Raw genomic sequence first — 22,772 nt, 5'->3', positions numbered from 1 at the left:
GGCCAGCAAGAGGAGAGGGATCGGCCAGCAAGAGGGGAGACAACTTCGGCAGAGTCTGACGGAGAGCGGGTCATCGAGAACAGCTTCGGCAGAGTCTGACAGAGAGCGGGTCATCGAGAACAGAACTCCTGGCAGAGCAGGTGGACAAGGGGCTGATCAACGCGGCAAAGGTGCAGTTGAGGAACACACTGAGTGTGTGTTAGATGCACAAGAGAAAAAACGCAGAAGTGAACTTGTGTTTGAAGCATGGTCACCTTTCCTCTGATACCATGTTGGTATTCACAGGATTAGCTGTGGTGCATTTGCAACTTCTTTTATGAGTTCAGTTTGCCTTGGTGATTTAAAGCCCCTTTCAGCAATTGCGGCTTGAAAAACAAACTTATAATAAACTCGCTTTGCAGCAGAGTGCAGGTTACTGACTAGCATGCATGAAAGCTAATGAACTCTAAACTACACTGCCATAATCATAAGCCATTACATTAGCTTCCTAAAGAAGGATGTAAACTCGGGCATTTGTCATAATCTTGATTATGGTAATTGCCATTTTACCATGGGAAGTAGGGCAAATCATCTAGTGCTTGAAGAGGTTCACGTAAGAGATATGATATTACATCAAGAGCATACACTCGTATGATATTTAGCCAATCAAACGAAGTTTGGCTCTGCTTTGTCTTGTACCAGACTGGTTACTTCAGAAAATTGAGCAGCGTTCAATATATATAGCATAAGCTGCATAATCAATGTGTCTCACATACCTCATCATGATTATCTAGAAGAAGCGGAGCCTAAGAAGGAACTCGCACTCCCTTTCCATCACATACATCACAGTTAAGAACCCCTTTACCTTCACAGTAAGGGCATTTGGCACCTTCTTCTGCCCAGTCCAAGAACTGTCCAAAACATGCCTCGTATCAGCCTTCAGTAAACCTTAAGAAACATAATCAAATCAAATAACTAACCTACACCACATCTAAAGGGCGGGCTGTGTAAATGGCAATCTCAAAAAAGGCCCTGAGACTGCTTACCTGCTCCTCAACATTCAACTCCCCAGTGCCCTCGCATTCTGCAGGGAAAATTATATATAAATCCATCAGTACATGATCAGAAGTTACACTAACCAGGTTCAACAACACAATGCAGTATGAAGAAGAGAAAACCTGTGCACATCATATCGCCTTGACCCTTGCAAGAGAAGCATTTCTCACCCACCACCACCGAGGTGGCAGCAGCAGCAGCCGGGCCATTCTTGCTGAGTAGCCGGTCCGGCTCTTCCCATCGATTTTCTCCGAGAAGATACACACGCTTTTGAGAGACCTCCACAAATGTGCTCCCTGGCTTCTCAGGGAACACTGAAGCTTGTGCTTTAGCACCTGGAGCAGCTGACCCTTGCACCTTCACACCAGGACCCTTCACTCCAGTGGTGGATGGGGGTACTGTGGCTTTTGCAGAGGTGGTGGTTCCATCCTGCACATTATATCGCCTTTGTTCATAGTCTTTGATCATAATTCCTTCTTTAATCAAAGAGAATAAAGATTTTATACCTGAGAAGATGAGCTAGCTGTCTTTTTCTTCTCAGCTACAATTGGGGTCTCCTCTCCCAATAGTTTTACCAGCAGCTCTGTTGTAACAATACCGTCTTCTGATGTCCCAAGTGTTGCCTGTCCACGCCACATCAACATGATGAACATTCTTCGACCTTTATTGACAGCACCACTCATGAATTTCAATGGCCAACTGAGGTAAAACAACTTCTCACTTTATGCAATCCACCATCTCAGCTCACAAGCTTACTTGCCACGATCTGACGGCTCTATCCGTACCACTTGAGAAGGTGGAGTACTCCATATCATCTTCCCCAGAATAGAATCCTAGCTTCGCAAGGGCATCCTGTGTAGCCAAAACTCTTAGCATACTCTTCCTCTCCTTGTTCAAGATTTAGAAAGAAGATGAAAGTAACAGTGAGTAACTTACTTGCATAGCCTTCACATCATCACCCTCTGCACCCCTTTTCAAGGTCCTCTTATTTCTCCCATAGCTACTTGAGGTCATTGTTGAAGCACCTTTCGACTCCAAGATAGAAGATTGGCCCACAGGTATGCCCACTCCAATGCTTGTGGTAGGTATTCCAAAAGATGCATCACCTAAAGCAGCACTGATATCCGTGGCCAAAGATGCAGAGCTTGAAATCTGAGCTGGAATTGAGGACAACTCTCGACCATCGGTTCGAAGTGCACTAGCCATGTTCAGAGACTGCAGAAGGCTTGACAAGCTGACAATAAGATCAGAAATGGCCCCATCTTTCACCTTCTCATCTTTTACTTGGCTGTCCAACTGGGCAAGCTCTCGTTTTAAGACCTTGATCTCTTCTTGAAGAGCAAGGGATTGTTCTAACAAAGCCTTGCGCTCAGCATCCCATCGAGCCTCCTCCCGAAGCCACCTTTCCTCCTCCCGGAGCCATCTCTTTTCTTCTCTCAGCCAGCGTGCTTCCTCTCTCTCCTGTTCAGAGACCTGCCCATCCTGCATTCTACAGACAACCGTTTTTAAAGAAGATACCCAAACCCTACAAGATTCTCTTCTTGCTCCATGGCACTGCCTCTTTGAACCAAAGAAACCTTGATGGGCACAACCAACTCTGGCACTTTGACCCCTGCTTGGGACTTGAAGTCGCTGATACTGGTAGTGCGGCAGAGCATAAGGTCCATTCCTTTCAGGAAAGGGATATGATGAATCTACCTGTAAAGGAAAGAAAGTGGGTTTTCATTAGCATTCTTTCAAAATTGGTATTACAAAACTGAATAAAAAGATTACAAGCTCTCTATCATAGTATCATGCATGGTAAGAATAACCTGCCAGGACATTCTACTCAACATTTTTATCCATAAGATCATGTCCACCTTGGCATTTAAATTTTCATATATAAATCATCATATAAAGTTTCTGGCAGACACATCATCCTGATTCACCAACATATAAACATGTATCATACTATTGGAGGATATTTTGATGATTAGGTGAGTGTTGGCAGTTTGTGAGCCCTATTTGATAAAGGTGCAGAGACCTGAGTAACTGTAGGGTTTGGGAATGCACACAGATATGTCCAGGGGCACACACCTACGGAAGGCTGCCCGGAGGCATGGGCATACCATCGCCACCGACCACTGCATGGCGGTGGCCGCCTAGATCGCCGCATCTATTGCTGCTGCCTTCTGCAACAAAATCTGCATCGGCACTGGCATGGAAACTTCGTCGAAAGAGACTACTCTTCATTGACATACGTTCGAGGGAAAGTTTTTTTACTTCCAAAATTATCTTTTTTCCTGTTTTTTGTGTGCCATGGGTTCTCTGCCCCGGTGTTTCCTTTTTTGTAATGCTCCATCATTCCCTGTTTACCCCTTCTGAGAGCAAGGGGGGGTTGTCTTGATAGACTGATGAATAGTCGTCAAGCTCTCTTATATTAGGCTCAACATGAGAGTTCAGGTGTTGGCAACACTCTGTTCTTTTGTATCACATGATTGCAGTTTAGAGTCCATACCACTGTGACTAACGAAGGTTTGTCAAGCATCACTTGGCGGGGGCGGGGTGCGGGGCGGGTGGGTTTGTTGGGTATTTCGGAGTTAGTTGGTGTGAACACCCTCTTTGGGTGAGAGCTGTCCTTACTTGGTTTTGGTCAAAAGATAAGGATTGATGCCTATAAAAGCATGTACTTGGGTGGTTCTAATACATTGAGCATCATTTGAGTTGTGCAATCTCTCTCTCTTGTCTGCTATTGCCTCTCTCTCTCTCTCTCTCTCTCTCTCTCTCTCTCTCTCTCTTTGCACCAACTAGCCATGGCTTGAACCTCCATCTCTCTCTTTGCATATGCTCTACTCTTGGCACCATGAATGCTAACAATCTCAGCATGGTAAAGTGCATATTTGGGACCTGAATTAAGCAGTTCTACAGCCCTTTGTGCGTGTGTGTGTGCCTCTGTGTTTGTGTGTGTGGAGGGGGGGGCGGGGGGTGTCGTCATTTTGGGCATCTCCAAAATTCATGTGTGTGGATGGGCTTTGGATGCCCAAAAGATCAAGAATGTACAAGCTTTGGGAATGGGGGATTATCCAGTACACAGGACCAAGTGTTCATAGCATGGTCCGTGCACTCGAGACGGTTTCTTGGACACAGAAATGGGTTTTGGAGCTCAAATGTCAAGTGGAAAGTATGTATGGCGAACTCTTGAGGATTTGGGGGAGATCAAGCAATGAAACAGGCTTCTACATGGTGCTTCCATGTATTTCTCATGTGGTGGAGCACAAAGAGATCATCTCCTAAATAATAGGAAAAGTTGCTATTTTTGGCAATCTCCGATGGAATTTCCGTTCGCGTCATTACCTCCGAAATTCGACAAAGATCGAGTATTGCCAAAGCGCCGATGTGAAATTAGCTATCATCTGGGATATTTTTAGAGCTAAAGATTGTGGAATTTTTTGGCCTTTGGATTTCGGACATGTGGCAGATAAGAGGATAAAAGTGAGACGAGTGTCCTCACACTTGTCAATTCAGCTCTACACATGGCATTGTAGCATTTTCTTGCTTATTTGAACATGAGAGAGTTATCTCTTGGGTGAGTTTGAGCTTCAAGCAAGTTTTGGAGGCTGAAAACTCTGATTTTTCTCCATTTCTCTTCATTTCTAAGCCCACCATAGCCATATCCAGCTTGGGGAAGATGATTTTCACTACTCTACACCATCTTGCACACCCTGGATGGCTGTTTTTCAGGAAAACAGTCCTAAAGCTTGCTGAAATTGCTGGTGTTATGTGATATACAGGCTGATATACTAGTTTATGTGATATACCGGCTGATATACTAGTTTATGTGCTCATGGATGAGCCACATGGGCTGGTTTACAGGTTTTGGCATTCATGGATGTGACATACAGGCTGTTATACAGGTTTATGAGCTCATGAATGAGCCACATGGGCTGGTTAACAGAACCAAACATTAAGCTAAACTTTAAAAAAGACTTCGACTCAAAAGTGTAACCATTAACTCCAATGTTTGTCCGAACATGAAGTGTAGGTTCATCAACTCTATCATGCATAGCGTGGACAATAAGCTATGACATCCCTACTCACGTCATCAGTGCCCAAGAGTAGGTGCAGGTTAGTCCAAAAGAACATGCTTTATAAAACCAGTGAACTGAGTTTCTATCATTCTCCGGAGGTGATGGGCATACTCAGCCGTTATAGAGACTAGCACTCAAAGTCTGCTCTAGGTATAACAACAAACAATCACAAAACATAGGAAAGAACCAAACTAAGTCTATATTGAGCTAGAGCGAGAAAGAAAAGACTAAACAAGGCCTACTCTAAGTTAAAACAACAAACCCTACTCTAAGCTAGAACAAGCCACTTTTTCGAAAAAGAGCATTGAATTATGAATTAAGTGGGCTTTTCAGCTCCCCACTTCTATAAAACTTTCTCCTTATCATTTTAAACATTCCAAAAGCTGAAATACCAAAGATAAACTTACTACGATTCATGAAAGAACAAACCTTTTTCAAAATCTTATTGAAACTATAACCTTTTTCGATAAGCAACAAAATAAGATGACATGATTGAGAGATAAAGGCAAATTTAGCAGAGCAAAGACGAGAGAATCTAAAAAGTTGAGAGTAGATAACACCATACTTAGCTGAATCAGAAATATTGAAAGAAAAGAGTGGCATCCGAATGATCTTTAAATTAGCATATTCACGTTGTAAGCGTTTGTCATAAATATCTACTATGAAGCCTGAAGATGATTGAGTGATCTTAAGGTCTAAAAAAGCACAACTATCGCTATTCGAGGTGCGGTTAAGTTCGCAAAATTCCTAGGGATAGATCTCTCCACCTAAGGAATTTGGACTGATATACAAAAACTCTTAAAAGGAAGGAATGTCGGGAACGAAGAGGTCATCTACAAAACGTCTCACATTACAAAGTTTGTGAAGAAAGACAAGACAAGAATTAGCAGAAATAAGGCGTTTCATAAAATCAAACTCATAAGTAAAAAGATAAAAATTAGCAAGAAAGACGGCACAATTGGTACCCATGGGAATACCAATTGCTTGCTTAAATAAAGAGTCACCTAAGGATATATAAAGGTTATCTAGGAGAAAATCTAACCGAGTACAAATGTCATCTTTGTCTACAATTTTGGTGAATCTTTTCTTTCTCTTATCTACATCTTGATATTTACTTTTTATCAAGATGTAGATAAGAGAGAAAAGATTCACCAAAATTGTAGACAAAGATGACATTTGTACTCGGTTAGATTTTATCCTAGATAACCTTTATATTATCCTTAGGCAACTCTTTATTTAAGCAAGCAATTGGTATTCCCATGGGTACCAGTTGTGCCGTCTTTCTTGCTTATGAGTTTGATTTTATGAAACACCTTATTTCTACTAATACTTGTCCTGTCTTTCTTCACAAACTTTGTAATGTGAGACGTTTTGTAGATCGCCTATGGAAGGACATGTTGGATAGCTATATCGGATGAAGGACAGGTTATGATTGTATATGGATAATCCGACATCTCCCATGGGGAGAGTAAGGCCCTCAAAGCTTGTACATGTTATATTTCTCCTTGGATAATGAAATACTCCAAGGGGGGGGATCAGCACATTCCGGCCTCTATGTAGTGTCAGTTGTGCAACTTTTATTTTCAGCTTTGTGGATTCTTTAATGGCTGTGATTAAATGCCGAAATGTTTAATTGTGCCCATGGTCAAAGCGATGCACACCCACTCCCGCACTTCCTGGGCGAGTTACAGGGGAACCAAGAGGGTGAGCTGGTGGGTGGTTTGGGGGGGAGGAGGGGTTCATGTGAGGGACTCCTCGCAAGGATCACCTAATACACACGCATAAACAAGATTAGAGGAACCAAATAAAAGGGATGCAGGCAAGCTCACCACCCAACCGTAGGTTCACGTCCACAAACCTCCCTTGAGGCAAGGACTAAGGTTCCACTCCCATGAGTCCATGCTAATCAGCCCTAGTGTCCCATACCACCAGCGCCTGCCCACAAGGACCCTTGGCAAGACTACTCATGATCCACCATGTCCATGGCAGAAGCAAGCCTCTTGGTCCAAGTCCAAACCATAATGAATCAATAATAACCCAAGACTCACTTATATAGAGCTTATTGCTACTACAAATAACAATTCAATCATAAATAGCCAATAACCTTGGATTTATTAAATCTGAACCCTAGCCACCTAAATCCGCCTACTTTTTCTAGTCCTAGGGCTCCCCTAACCCTGTTGGATTAGTCTCTAACCCCAAGGGTTAGTGCTAGGTACATAACATTTCTCCCCACTTAGGACACATTTCCACACTTGGAAATAAATGAAGGAGAACCCAGCTACCTGCATCAACTGTCTCCAAAATCAGGTTTAGATGTGTCTTTCAAATCCACACAGCCATATATCCAGGAACCAGCTCAACTAAAGTTGTTGTTCCTCCAACATACGACTACGGGAACAAGAAAAAAAAACAAAACCTTCTGAGGTCCTTGAAGAACATAAACCATCCTTCAATCCTCCAACTTCTCATGGAATTGGAAACCTGAAATCACTGAGACATATCTCTGCTAGCTGCAACATAATACCCATCCTTTCTAGGATCTGGTAAATCCTCCTACCTATAGGGGATATCATACCTCTAGCTCAAAGACTCCCTGCTAGGCACCACAACTATGTCTCCTTCAAGCTACCAAAGTCTGAGAATCCGGACTTTAACCCGACTCCTACCAAACATATTCTATATTGCCAGAACCATATGCCATAGGCAAACTTGTTGGAGAATGCACAGGCGGAAGCATAAACTGAACGAGAGAGAGAGAGTAGAGAGAGCTTGTGGACATGATCACCTTTTATAATAGCAATAGGCTTTACAATGGCAATAGCCAGCAAGAGATGTTGAACAATGTGCAAGGGAATGGATGATTACAAGTGAATACGAGAGGCCCCTTTTATAGTAAAGCAAGGAGACTCGCCGGCTCCAGGAAGAGCTGGCCGACTGCTCAAGACATCCTAAAATAGGAGAAAAATAGATAAAATACCCAACAAATAAGGTAAACCTCATAACACTGAGATGCACAATTCTAACACCCCCTCTGCAGCTCATAGTGTGCAAGAGTCTGAAAAAGATAAGTTAATGAAGAAGCAACCATGGACCCTCCTACACCGTGAATACTGGAATCACCTTGGAGAGAGCACTCGCCAACCTATTTCCTCCAAACAAAATGCCACCACGAACAGCAAAAGGAACTTTGCTTGGCTATGAATTCCCACACAAGTGTGCAGTGAACTCCAAGAATAGATGACACACCGCACCCATAATCCCCACCACGAGGGAAAACACATCACGTTCCAAAAGCCTCGAGCAATGAACTCGGAACAGATCCAGTTCATAATCTCAACTACACAAAAGATAACCATGTCCTGCCAGATGTCTAATGCTTGGAACTTCGAATCACGGTTCCCATGCACCAATAAGTGGAGCTGCAATCAGTCCCCTCTCTCGCCCACAAGCCTCCTCAGGCTTGAAGCACATGGGGGGAACTACATGTATACTAGAGAAGTACACCATCTGGGTCTTCCTAAGCCGGAAGCACCCTAGGAGCCCTAGAAGTGGTACTAGAAGAATCTGTATCACTGTCGTGTGTCATGTCTTTGCCCTTTTTCTAAGATGAAGACTTGCCCTTGGTCTTGTCCTTCTTCTTGGACAAACAATCCTTGGACAGATGTCCTCTCTTCCCACAAGAGAAGCAACGACTCCGACCTTTCTTTTGAACTGAAGTAAGTGCCTGATCAAAACTCTTCAGAGACACCTTTATCTTACCTTGAGAAACGAGGACGGACTCTTCATCCAAGAGTAGGGAGCTAAGATCATCAAAATCCAACAAAGTGGATGTGACTTGGCACCTCAAAGATCGAGAAATCACATCATAGTCTCGGGGAAGCTTGGTGAGGACAAGTGTAGCCAGCTGAGCAGAGGACAAAGTAGCACCCATTGCCAGTAACTGGTCATGGATAACCTTGGCCTTCATAAGGAACGACTGCATAGAACTGCCTGCAAGGAATAACAAACCATAGAGTTGCCCTTGCAAGATAACTACCCTCATCGACGAATCTCAAGCAAAGAGATCCTCCAATTTAGACCATACCTGTGAGCACTGGTGAGAGTTTGCACGGCCGGTGAGACCTCCTTTGTGATGGTCCGCACAAGCACTGAATGTGCCTTCGAATCCCGATTCTCCCAGTCTTGTAATTCTGCAAGGAATTCATCCTCTTGATCTTGAGTCCACCGCCTAGAGTTCTGAGGACGCTCAGGCTTCTTCTCACTGCCCTAAACAATATCCCACAAACCCTTGTGGATGAACCAGATCCCCATTTGCAGCTTCCAATGGGCTTAGTTGGGTCCTTTCAACTTGTCATCCTTGTTCGTATACGGCGGAGCCTATCCACAGCAACAAAGAACACAAATCTCAGCTCTCTAAGACTGATCTGAAGACTGAAATGCAGCCACTGTAGGAGATTGATTTGCAGTCGGAGAAGCTATGGAAGCAAAACGCACAACAAAGTAGAAGATGGCGAGCAGTTTGCAGAAGGATGGAGCAGCTTGAACCTATGCGAGTGATACCATGTTGGAGAATGCTCAGGCGGAAGCATAAACTGAACAAGAGAGAATAGAGAGAGCTTGTGGACAAGATCACCTTTTATAATAGCAATAGGCTTTACAATGGCAATAGCCAGCAAGAGATGTTGAACAATGTGCAAGGGAATGGATGATTACAAGTGAATGTGAGAGGCCCCTTCTATAGTGAAGCAAGGAGGTTGGCCGGCTCCAAGAAGAGCTGGCTGACTGCTCAAGACACCCTAAAATAGGAGAAAAATAGATAAAATACCAAACAAATAGGGTAAACCTCATAACACTGAGATGCACAACTCTCCCAATAAAATGGTCGCCTAGAGCTGTATGCACAAAGCATAAATCTCCAAAACCTGATCCCACCCTCTCCGTCTACCCATCGGACTGAGGATGATCAAAAAAACACAAGTCCATCGAATCTCCGGGGATGACCTGTGGTAGGAGCATCATGACAATTATAAGAGCTCTCTCTCATACTTCTCAGCACACTCCAGTACATAGACTAAATCATCACGGAAGAGCAACTGGTTCCAAAAATGGTCCTGACTATCTTCCACATTAACAAATGGAATGATCCCCGAGTCCTAGGAGCCACTCAATCATCCCCAACCTAGGCCACCGTCCCTTGCCTTTTCCTTTTGTGAAGAGACCTCCAGCTTCTCCCTTCCACAATCGCCTCCCTATAGGCCTCCACCTTGGTCTGCAAGATTTTGGGTGGCCGTCTGGCACGGACAACTTAGGGATCTTTTGCAGGCAAGCCTGATCGGGGAGCTCAGAAAGATCACTGATATTCATCCTTTGGGATATGGACACTAGTACGTCGAGTTTGATTCGCCTGTAGCATCAGATAAAGTCACACAACTGAGCTCCATCGCATTGCGTATGGCCCAGGCATTCTTTGCAAGGTGGCACCATGGCTTCGACCCATCATCCAACCCTCTGGCTAGTATCTCAAGCTTTCCCGTGATAGTTACTTTCCTAGCCTCAAGATGGAATATCTTCCCCTCCTCCTATGATAGGTGGTGGTATTAGAAGATTGATGGAATCCCCCCCAACCGCCGCTTCGGTTCTAGCTCAAACGGTAGGTATTCCCTCTCTTCACATTTGCATAGCCTCTCCAGAGTGAATTCCTCATGTCATATCACTTCCTTGCTTCCGGGGAGCTCCTATTTTGCAGAGAGTTCTTCCGGGGAGCTCCTATTTTGCAGAGAGTTGAGTACTTCGGCCTCCTCGGCCAATGCTTCATTTGCTGGCACATGGGACACCTTGCTAGAGCTTGTCACCACACTATCAGTCCAGGAGAGCGCCACCAGTGCCCCCCTCCCTAGTTCCCAGCTCATCTCCTCATCAGGAGAGGGGGGGATTCCGGCCCCCAAAATTCAGAGCACCACGTCCCGGCCCCTAAGGATCCTGGTGCAGGAGAGTGGCAAGGTGAAGCATCATGGATGGCAAAAGATGACACGGCTCTAGCTATCATTGCACTTGGTCTAGATGATAACTGCATCCATCATGTTACTAGTGCAACAAGCTCTCTAGATGCATGGAACGATCTAGACAAGCTCTTCGGTGCACAAGATAAAAATTCCAAGATAAGCCTTGAGGTTCAGTTCTATGAGTTACAAATGAAAGTTGAAGAACCTTTTGCATCTCATTTGAACAAAATGAAGAGCTTAATGGCTCAGCTTTCTACTATTAAAGCACTTGTCAGTGATGCTATTGCCATACTTCTTAAATAGCAGAACTCAGCATCACAATCCTGCCCCATACCGGCCCCAAAACTCAGTCAAAAGAAGGGAGATCTTCAAGACTTTCACTTCAGCAAACGTACCTGCAGATTCGGAAGTAAAGAATGGACTTACTACTCTCTTTTTGGCCTCAAATTGCACAGAAAGGGTGACGTGACTATATTCAGATTTCAGCCAATCTTTTGCATTGTACCTCTCATTCTCATGATTGTAAAGCAAATACCTTGCAAGAGAGTGGGAAAAAGGGGGACATGGGGATGGGGATGGGAAGATCCCTTATCTAAGGAGGCTGTTCCCCTTTTAAAAAGCATTCAGCCACTCCAGCCCCTAAGTCCTTGAATCGCAGAACTCAGCAGCATTTCGTGCCACATACCAGTCCAGAACTCACTCAAAGGAGGGACATTCATTTCAGAAAAAAGTGCCTACGACTCAGACCCGGTGCTAGGGTTTTGTGTGGATGAAGCTCTTTAAGCTATCTATTGCCAAAAGAAGTTTTTCTAGTGCAAACTTGTAGCTGATCTTCCATCACCGAGTTGCCAAGTACAATATGCAAATGAAATCAGTTGAATGCAAAATCCAAACAGTCCACATTGTTGATTGTGTTGAGGGTTGTCCTTAAGACATTAAGGCTAAAACTTTTGATACTTCAAGAACTTTTGGCCCACTAGCCACATCATCTATCACTAATGTGGTAAACTCATAGACTAGGTCTGCTGGATATGTGTTGTAACTTGTTGGTGTTGCCACCCACTTGACACTACATCACGCCAAAGATCTCGCTGGTGTTACCTGCAGATGGTTGGGACCATAATAAGATAAGAGTTGAAAGGTCCCACGTTTTTTGCCGAGATATCGTTATCCACCAATGTGGTAAACACATAGACTAGGTCTGCTGGATATGTGTTGTAACTAGTTGATGTTGCCACCCACTTGACACTCTAAACATTTGCTGACACTTAAAAATGCAAAGGACTCTTTTATTTCTGGACCTAAAAACGCTGCAACTCAAAATTCTCTGTTAATTTGAAGAAATATGTCCTCTATATTTATGACTCCTATGAGAAATAAACCTGGTGCTCCCTTCAATCCAAGCTTCATCTACATAATCGCTCTCGTTCTGATATGCTTTTGGGCTCAATTGAGCCTCCCATGTCAATAACCCCTGTAAGAAGAAGTCTTGTGCACTCTTCTTTTCACTAAAGCTTCAAGATACACATTTCACTCCTGAAGTGTGTTTTCGAAACCACCTAAAAGCACCATATTTTTTTACACACCTTACATGGTTTTTTAACAATCATGGTTTTTATGTGTGGCCAATGTGTTTTTTAGAGTGGTTTTTATAAGCCTTATGTGTGGCTTTTATAAAAGCCCTCTAGCATGTTTTTTTTAGAAAAAAAAAACACATAAACACACATGCTTTTGGGGGAGGCCTATAAAATACACCTAAATTAGGCTTCTTGCCACACATCTCCTCAAGCTTTATAGCACTTTTCCTTGCTTCTAGCCAAGATTTTTTTTTCTCACTTGCCTTCTTCAAGATGTCGACCCAAGAATCGGAGATGTAACCCATTCCCGAACAGGAAGACCTACCGGCTACCGTGTCAGAATACGCAGTGGAGATGATAACCAAATCTGAGAACACAAGAGCAAGTAGAGTGCAGAAAATAGACAGCACAAGAGAAGGAGAGAGATAGGGGTGTAACTCTGCTCTATGTAAACAAGATCCCGGAATGATACAAGATAAAATGGCAAGGGGTGTGGGGGTCCATTATATATGGACCCCAGGCAGCAATCGGCCTGCTCCAGAGGCAGCCGACAGGGTCCAGTCCTCCACGACCAGCTACAAGGGCTAGTCAACCAGCACAACTTGAGTCGGCCAGAGGAAAAAGCGCCTGCCAGCTCACGACTGCCCCCCAAGCCACAAATAAATGGGAAAAATATGGGGAAAAATACGGGGAGTGAGGAAAAAAAGGGAACAACACCTACAAGGGCGGGCACACCCACAACAAAAGCCCTGGTGTCTCAGTAAAGACAGGAGATGACTTCTAACACCCCCTCTCAGCTCTTGGCTGTGAAACCAACCACAGGGAGCGGGGTGCCACCTGAGCAAAGCCTGAGATAGCGACTTCGTGAAGAGGTCCACCGTACTGTCCTCCGTTGAACAGAACTCTAGCAAGGTGTCATCAGCAACAATCTTTTCACGAACAAAGTGCCTCTGGATGACCGTGCGTTCCTCCAGTGGAAGCCCAATCCTGCCATGCAACCTCTGCAACCTCACCAGCTCACAAGCAGCATCACAAGCAACCCGATACTCTGCCTCTGTCGACGACAAGGCAAAAGATGACTACCTCTTACTACTCCATAAAACTGCTCCTGGGCTTGAAGTAGATCTCCTCGTGTCTGGATCTCCTCCCCAATCTGAGTCACTCCAATCGTGGAGTCGGACTCCATTCATCAATCCCCCTCCTGTGTAAAACAGTCCATGATCCTTCGCATGCTGCAGAAACCACAAGATACACAATCCTGTCTCCCAAAGAGTCATCTGCAAACACGAGCTCAACACCCTCATCAGGAAGCTCCCGTCCAATCTCATATCCATCAACCAAATCAATGAACCATTCTACTTCCGAGTCAAAGAGGCATCACACTGCTCACAAGGATCAACACCTGTTACAGTGGAAAGCCAAGTCCTGGAAACCTGTTGAAGACCACGCAAGGCCTTCTGAAACCTGTCAACCACCCCCTCTGAATCCGGAACCACAAAGCCTTGAGAATGTGCAACAACCACCTCCTTCTGCAAGTAATCAACTGTCACCTGCCTAGCTTTCCAAGAGGTCCCCATGGAAAGAACTATAGGTCACCTATAAAGTTTCCTCTGACTGACGAACACAAGAACCACCAACATCAGTACTGGAAAGTTCCTGCCAACTGCTTCCATCAACTAGCAAGCTATCCTCCATCTGGTCTAGGGAAAGCCTGCACCTGCAGCGTATCCACACTTTGTGGCCACTACCAGACTGCTACTCATCACAAAACTAAGGACCTAGGAGAGAGAGTGCTGAAAGTTTGTACACTCCGCCTTCCCACACTACCTGGCCTGTTGCCTTGTCCCGGAGAGCAACAAAATACTCATCAAACTCCACCCGTACGCCAGTCTTGCAAACCTGATGCACTGACAACAGATGAAAACCAAGTGACGGAACATACAACACCTGGGAGGAATGCTTCCCCCCCTCTGCCATCGGGAACTATCTCCAACCTGCCCTCACTGTGAACTGGGATAGTGGATGTATCCCCAGTAAGAATGTGACCAGAATAGAGATTCTGTAAATCTGAATGGGAAGGAGTCATGTGCCTGGAAGCACCACTGTCTAGAATCCACTCCATAGTATCCGTAGCAGCGAGTCCTCCAATCTCCTCCCTACCTGAAGAAAATGAAACATCGATGTTCGTCACCTCCAGGTGCACAAATGCTGGAGTCTTCACGATTGCTGTTGAGAAGTCTTCACCCTTCTCGGTCTTCCACTTGGGACACTGCCTCCAATAGTGGCCTCTCGCCACAATCATTACACGTCCTCTCTACCTTCACTTTCTCACGGTCAGCATCGGACATCTGCTCATAAGACTTCTTCGTTGAAGCCTTCCCTTTGCAGGGTTACTATGGCCTTTCGACTGTTGGCCAATTAAGGCCTCCGAACCTCCGCCTTGTGGAGGGTTCGAGAATCTTTCCTCCTGGTCCAAGACCATGGGCACAAGCTCCTCCCATGTGATGGTGCTGAGCCTGCCACTGGTAATCAAAGACAAGTAAAATGATGAGTACTTGGAGGGCAAATGCGACAGCAGCGTTATGGCCATGTCCTCCGATGATATCTCCTTCCCAGCCTAAAGAACTTCCTACTGAAGAGCGTGCAGCTTGTTAACATGCTCCCGCATCGTCGACGACTTTGCAGGGCTCATAACCCGCATTTGTACTTCCAAGAAAATCCTCTTCATGGGCGATACCCTGTTGTAAAGAGAAGCCAAATGCTGCCATATACCTCTGGCCAGCGTCATATGCTTTACATGATTGATTACCTGCGGTGTACAATTGAGGAAGATAAATGAACGGACCCTGGCATTGACACGATCCCACAACTGTGCCTGTGCCTCGCGGTCCTTTCTGGTTGACGGTAACTCCCCTTCCTCTGCTTCCGGCCGTGGAACCCCAACAACTGTGCATGTGCCTCGCGGTCCTTTCTGGTTGACGGTAACTCCCCTTCCTCTGCTTCCGGCCGTGGAACCCCAACAACGATGAAATCAGCAAGGTCATATGACTCCAGAACAGATTCCATCATAACCTTCCATATGCCGTAATTGTTCCCGTCCAACTGACGATCCACCGGGAACGTGGGGAGTGTTGGGATCTTCACATGCTTCTCAGCCATCTCTAATAAATCTGCCATTGCGGGGATGTAGCTGAAAAGGGTGGGTGGGTGGGAAAAAAAACTTACACCTGTAAGTGGCTGTCCAGCAAATCAGCCCGCCGTCCTCTTGCTTCTTCTCTTCCCAAACAGTCCCCCTCTTGCTCACACAACTCCCAAGATCTATCAAGAGCCTAGGGCTTTGATACCATGTCAGAATACGCAGCGGAGATGATAACCAAATCTAAGAACACAAGAGCAAGTAGAGTGCAGAAAATAGACAGCACAAGAGAAGGAGAGAGATAGGCATGTAACTCTGCTCTATATACACAAGATCCCGGAATGATCAAGATAAAATGGCAAGAGGTGTGGGGGTCCATTATATATGGACCCCAGGCAGCAGTCGGCCTGCTCCAAAGGCAGCTGACAGGGTCTAGTCCTCCACGACGAGCTACAAGGGCCAGTCGGCCAACACAACTTGAGTTGGCCAGCACTGTACATAAGTCGGGTACAGTCGGCCAGAGGAAAAAGCGCCTGCCAGCTCACGACTGCCCCCCAAGCCACAGATAAATGGGAAAAATATGGGGAAAAATACGGGGAGTGAGGAAAAATGAGAACACCTACAAGGGCGGGCACACCCACAACAAAGGCCCTGGTGTCTCAGTAAAGACAGGAGATGACTTCTAACATACAAAGGCCATCGATGGTGATGTTTTCGAAGATTTCGTGACTAAATCTGATTTTCAGGAGTTTAAAGTTACTTTCGAAGCTTCTTTCTCGGAGCGTCAGGCACAAATCGCTGTGCAGATGCAAGCTTTACAGAATTCCATCTCTTTATTGACCACTACCCTATCTACTCTCTCGGGCATGGATACCTTGGCATCTGCTTTAGGCCCCAACATTACTCCGGAACAGTTTGGGGCGAGCACAAGCAGTGTACCAAGGAGACTGTGGACACATGGCTACATCAGTGGCAGGTCCACTTCCAGTTTCATCCATATGACGATGGCCAAAAGATTCAATTAACAGCAGGTTTCCTCTCGGGCAAAGCTTGCTTTGGTGGAAAGAACTCAAACCTAAACCAACAACCTGGGCACAGTTTGAAGAAGTCTTCAAGAAAGAATTCCTTAAGAAGGAGGATGACTACGATATCATTGCTCAATTTGCCAATTTGACCATGACCTCGCAGAACCTCACTTATGAGGTCTACCTCCAAAAATTTAGAGACTTGTTGATGAAAGCTACGAAGATGGATTCTACTACTCTTTTAGGTTTCTTCAAAGCAGGTTTGACTCGTACCGTTTATCGGTCAAAAACAACAAATGCAAAACTTTGGACGAGGCCATTCATTCTGCTCGTATTTATGACGATACGATGGTCTCTTCCAAAACCAAACTCGTGACCGAGAAGGGGAACAAGCACAAAAGAAAGTTCTCCACACCGATGGCTAGCACGACTGAAGAAAAGTCTTCGGACCAACCTTCGAAGAATTCTCCAGCAAAGAAAAACCGTCTCCTCAAGGCTTTGAAGCTCAAGACGGAGGGACGTTGCTTCATCTGCGAAGAAAAAAGACATGCGTAATGAGTGCCCAAAGAAGGGTGCAAAGACCAACACAAGACCCAAGACGAAAGCAGCCAACCAGTTGTCTTTGACAGGTACTTAATTTACTATACTTTCTCGCCCTAGTTCATGCTCTGATTATATGTTCAACTCTAAAGTTTTTGGCTTGCATGATCTTCTCCGAGTTTATGGAGAAGTGAATGGCCATAGAATCCACATTCTTCTGAACCCTAGAAGCTCACACAACTTTGTTAATTACAAACTTGTGCAAAAATTGGGTCTGGACACAACACCTAGCGATCATATCTACGAGGTACGCCTACCTGCGGGTCGGCAAGTATGGGATCAAAAGGTAAAGAAGCTACCGGTCCAGATTCAAGACTACGAAGATATTTTGGAGTGCTTAAAGAAGTTACTTGATTCGTTTCAAGATGTATTTCCTAAGGAGCTGCCATCGGGCTTACCACCCGAAAGGGCAGTGGATCATCGTATAGATCTGATCCTTGGTGCTCAACCTGTTAGCATTCCACCTTACAGGATGAGCAAGGTTGAGGAAGATGAGTTGGCCAAACAACTCGTATATTATTTAAGAATGGGCCAGATCCGTCTAAGTAAATCACCTTGGGGTGCGCCTGTGTTACTTAGGAGAAAGAAGGACAACACCTGGAGAATGTGTGTAGATTACAAGAGACTAAACAAACTGACAATTAAGAACCGCTATCCTCTCCCTAGATCACATGACCTGATTGACCGTTTAGTCAGAGCGAAGTATTTCACAAAGATAGATTTACATACTGGCTATCACCAGATACGTATTCATGAAAGGCACGTCGAAAGAACCACCTTTCGGACTAGATATGGCCATTACGAGTTTCTCGTATTACCTTTTGGGTTAACTAATGCTCCAGCCACTTTCCAGCAAATGATGAACAATCTTTTTCGTGAACATTTAAGAAAGTTCGTGGTTGTGTTCCTAGACAATATTTTAGTATATAGTCGTACTGTTGAGGATCACGTTAGACACCTCACACAGAATCAACTGTATGCTAAATTAAGTAAATGTGAGTTTTTTATGACAGAAATCATTTACTTGGGACACAAGATCACAAGAAACGGGTTGAGCATTGACTATGACCGAATTCAGAAGGTTTTCGCCTAGCCGATACCGCAAACAGTGAGACAACCTCGTTCTTTTCTCAGTTTTGTTATTTTTCTTCGGAAATCTGTGCGGGAGTACTCTTAGCTCACACTACTGATGATCAACTTGTTGAAAGGTCATGGACGTAAGTCGAATCAGCCTATCTCTTGGAATAATGATTTGGATATGGCCTTCAGACTTTTGAAAGATAAAGTCAAGGAAGCACCTACCTTAGCACTATCCGATCCTAGTCAGCCTTATGTTCTTGAGACTGACGCGAGTGACTATGCGATCAGGACTGCTCTATTCCAAGATGATAGACCTGTTGCTTTCGAGAGTCGAGAGCTGGACGACTCTTAATCTTGTTGGCCAACCCTTGAGAAGGAGCTTTATGCTGTCATTCACGCTCTCAAGGTTTGGAGACATTATTTATATGGCTCCAAGTTTGTGATAATGACTGATCATCAGTCAATCAAGTATTTGTGTGATGTTGATGATTTGAGAGGAAGAAAAGCTCGATGGGTTGAGTTAATGCAAGATTTTGATTTTGAAATCCGTTATCGAAAGGGGTCCATGAATAGTGTAGCAAATGCACTTAGTCGAATCAGAGAGGTGAATACTTTGTCGTTCACCGAGATTTCTACTGACTTACTTCAGTCATTGAGAGGGCTTTGCAAGAATGATAGTTATTTTGGTCCATATTGGCAGAGGATCCAGGACGGAAGCTCATTGATTGACTAAGACTCAGTGACTGAGCAGCCTACCATTCAGGCTGCGGGAGGCTAGTGGATGATTCGGAATGGTTTACTGTTCTGTAATAACAAAATTTGTGTACCACAAGTCCTAGACATTAGGTCCAAGATTCTTAAGGAGTGTCACGACACCCCTTCTGCTGGACACCCTGGGATACACAGGACATTAGCTTTAGTGAAATGCACTTTTTATTGGCCAAAGATAAAAGGGTATGTAGAAGATTATGTCCTCAAGTGTCAGATTTGTCAAGCAAATAAAGCTGAACGCTTTAGACAAGCTGGGATGTTGCATCCTTTGCAAATCCCAGGTAATAAGTGGGAAAATATTTCCATGGATTTTATTACTGGATTGCCAAGAATACGTCAAGGCCATGATTCTATTTGGGTTGTGATAGACCGATTGACAAAAATGGCTAGATTTTTATCTACACAGAAGACTGCAGCTACACAATCAGCAAGGCAATTTATCGAGCAATTGTTTAGACTGTACGGTTTATCACAAGACATAGTCAATGATAGGGACTCCTAAGTTTACAAGTGACTTTTGGAGGCTTGTTTTTGAGAAGTTGGAAACAACTTTGAATTTGAGTTCCTCAGATCATCCTCAATCTGATGGCCATACTGAAAGGGTGAATCAAACTTTGGAGGATATGCTTCGTGCATGTCTCCAAAAGACCTTGTTCATGGGAGGATTATCTTCCTATGTTAGAATTTACATATAACAATACTAAGCATACGAGTACAGGTTTTAGTCCTTTTATGCTTATGTACAGTTTTCAATCTAGATCACCTGTTACCGTGGGATTTTCAGGACTTCAATATGATGCAGCGCATAATTTTTTACAAGATACGCAAGAAATGTTACAAGTTGCAAGGTTCATAGAGTCTCGCGAGTCTTTGTGAGAGCTCTATGGTCAGGGAGCTTGGATCTAGTGCAGACGTGCACCTACTTCATGCAACCGAGGCTAGCAGCAGTCTCAAGGCCCACGAGGGTAGCTCCATGGCGGTATGGGACGTCACGGGGTAGAGACTGGTCGGTGTGTCTTGCAAGTTAGTTCAGCTCGTGGCTCAGTGGGGTCAACCAAGACTTGTGGGTTTTGCCCACGGCTCTGAAGGTTGGGTGGTGAGTCAGGCCCGCACCCCCTTCACGTTATTTGGCTTTGTTTTGTAGGTTTCGAGTCATGTGGATAGAGTAATCAGTAAATCAATACTTTTAGCCCTATGAGAGTGCCAAAAAGATATAGTTAACCCTTGCAAGTGGTATAAAACTGCACACTTTACGCCTGCTATGCTATCAAAAATCCAACACACATGAACAGAAAGAAATCTGCTGGAGCAATGAACCAAAGCTTGTGGAGAGGTTTTATCATTAAAGTAATCCCTATTTTAAAAGCAACAAAACCATGCAATCTTAGATTCCATGTGAAGGGATAAGCCAGAATCCATCATGATAATTGATGTTATTTGATTATGATACCTGCACCATGGAAACTATTTTGGCTGCTAGATGGCTTTTATAATTACAACCTCCAGGACAACCTGATAAAAGGTAGAAAAAAAAGTATCTTAGCATACCATTTTTTATATAGAATAAAAAGAAAATAAATGCCAGATTCAGATCCTAGATATTATGTAGAAACAATGAGCGATAATCAGAACATCAGGAACTCCAAACAAAAACCGAGTACAAGAAAATCGGTTTCTAGATTGCCTAGGAGATTTGTACATAGGTTATAACAGGGCCTGTTGTGGCACTCCAATCGCCTGATAATTTCTGGTAAATGAGGCTGAGGGTTGAGAGAGAGGCTGGATGATCAGAATCTCCCATCACAGGTATGCACCTATTCTCTCCTAGTGCATACCTACGTGTTTATACAGTCATTTGCCATGTCCCTATTATTGTATAATGGCCTCTCTCTAGCCTATACAAGACATATCACATACATCTAAGCCCTGATGCATGTGACATCCTCTCCTGCTTAACTTTGAACAAAGGGTTGGAGTGTGGGCTTCAACACTCCTCTAAGGTCTATTGCATTAGGGAAAAAAAATCAGTAGTAAACCAGCATGGTGTAGAAATGGACAGGTTTAGAAGAGTTCTGGGCAGCCTAAGCATGTGCTAACCAACGTGCCCAAGGGGCCCTTTTTCACCTAGTATCAACACATTAGAGAGTTCAATCACATTTTTAAAGGGCCTACAATATTCATCCTCATTCCACCCCTGAAAAGCGAAAGGGTCTGACAAATGACATGAGAATGCTGAAATACAAGGTTATATATGTAATCAAGTACTTCTATGTGCTCTTAGTGTATAACTAAGCCAGGAATAGAATAGTGTTAGCTGGTTTTTCTCCTCAAAGCTGCAGATATCTCTGCAATATTGAAGATCTTTGTTGATTTGACCTAATTTTGGTACTGAAGCACACATTGTTCGAGGCTGTAACTTGTTTTAGAGTACAAATGATGTTTTTTGTGTATGATCTAGGCTGGATGTGCACTTTAAGAGGCTGATGATTTCTGCTCAAATGAGGTTTAGGGCTGTGCAAGAGGCATTGGTCCCTTATATCCGGATCCTGCCACCCCCTTGTTTAGCGCAGCATGTCTCGTATCACGCGTGGTATGTTTCCCAGCATGCGTCATGGTATGTCGCGGCATGTGCCGCTCTTGTTGAGTGTGACATAACTGTGCTACAGCTGCACTTTGAGGGCATTGTAGAGTGCTGAAATCCTTGCATCGTCCATTTGGAAGAAGCTACCTCGTCCCCAACTGGGTCCACAGCCTGTCTTGAAGGTGGTTCAAAAACTTTAAGCCTATGGTCGGCTGATGAGATGCATGTCTGGATCCTTTGAATTGTCTGCGTTGTGCTTTGGCACCAAAATGGGGATCCCAAAATGGCAGGAGGAATTGGTCTTACATAGAAACAGCAGTATCCATACAGGAAAGCATGTAGAAAAATTTACTTATTGAAAGGTTGTTTTTGCAGCTAATCTCTGTGTAGGGTAAGATTAGAGCGATTAACCAGAAAAAGCATACCCAAGGTGGCGATTGGATGCCTGGAGGCGAGCTTGAAAGAGCCAACGTCCACTGCCATCACGTCCGCGTGCAGTTTGGCCATCCAAGGATAGCTATAGCTGTGGTTACAAAAATGCTACGAGGCCTGTTTCACACCAAATAGGCTCAATTCACTTTGGACGCCCGGCTTCCTTCCCATGTGCGCATTAATGCCACCTGTTATACCTTTTATTTAAAAAAAATAGGAAGGCTTGAGAAATTAACAAAAAAAATAGATATTTACACCCAGCTTGTGTGTACAACTCACACCCCCCACAGTCAGCAATTTGTACAAGGGTGTACATGCACCGTAGTCAACTAGGATCGAACCCCGGACCTCTGGGATAATATGCGTCCTTTTCTACCAACTGAGCTACTGCCCTGGTTGCAAACTTCCCTTTTTCTATCAAAAATAGCTCAATTGTATTATTTGTTAATTTGCAATGCACCTC

At 44.4% G+C, this 22,772-nt stretch overlaps 1 protein-coding gene and 1 pseudogene across 1 annotated transcript; both read right to left on the bottom strand.

Annotated features, from left to right (window-relative positions):
* Positions 1 to 350: 350 nt before the first annotated feature.
* LOC147624994 (uncharacterized) lies at positions 351 to 22,466 on the bottom strand. The gene is made up of 8 exons (XM_086818217.1): positions 22,303 to 22,466; positions 20,747 to 20,808; positions 1,972 to 2,733; positions 1,792 to 1,887; positions 1,542 to 1,658; positions 1,158 to 1,464; positions 1,026 to 1,063; positions 351 to 890 (listed from the first exon to the last, which is right to left on the bottom strand). Exons 1-8 carry the CDS (start codon positions 22,382 to 22,384, stop codon positions 786 to 788), a joined length of 1,569 nt encoding a protein of 522 aa, XP_086674343.1. The 5' UTR covers positions 22,385 to 22,466; the 3' UTR covers positions 351 to 785.
* On the bottom strand, positions 5,408 to 6,250 carry LOC147624995 (uncharacterized; annotated as a pseudogene).
* Positions 22,467 to 22,772: the final 306 nt, after the last annotated feature.

The sequence above is a fragment of the Cibotium barometz genome, chromosome 24 (genome assembly GCF_041138505.1).
Source record: "Cibotium barometz isolate CiBa-2024 chromosome 24, ASM4113850v1, whole genome shotgun sequence".
Taxonomy (NCBI): Eukaryota; Viridiplantae; Streptophyta; class Polypodiopsida; order Cyatheales; family Cibotiaceae; genus Cibotium; species Cibotium barometz.
This window is presented reverse-complemented; position numbering and strand designations above follow the sequence as displayed.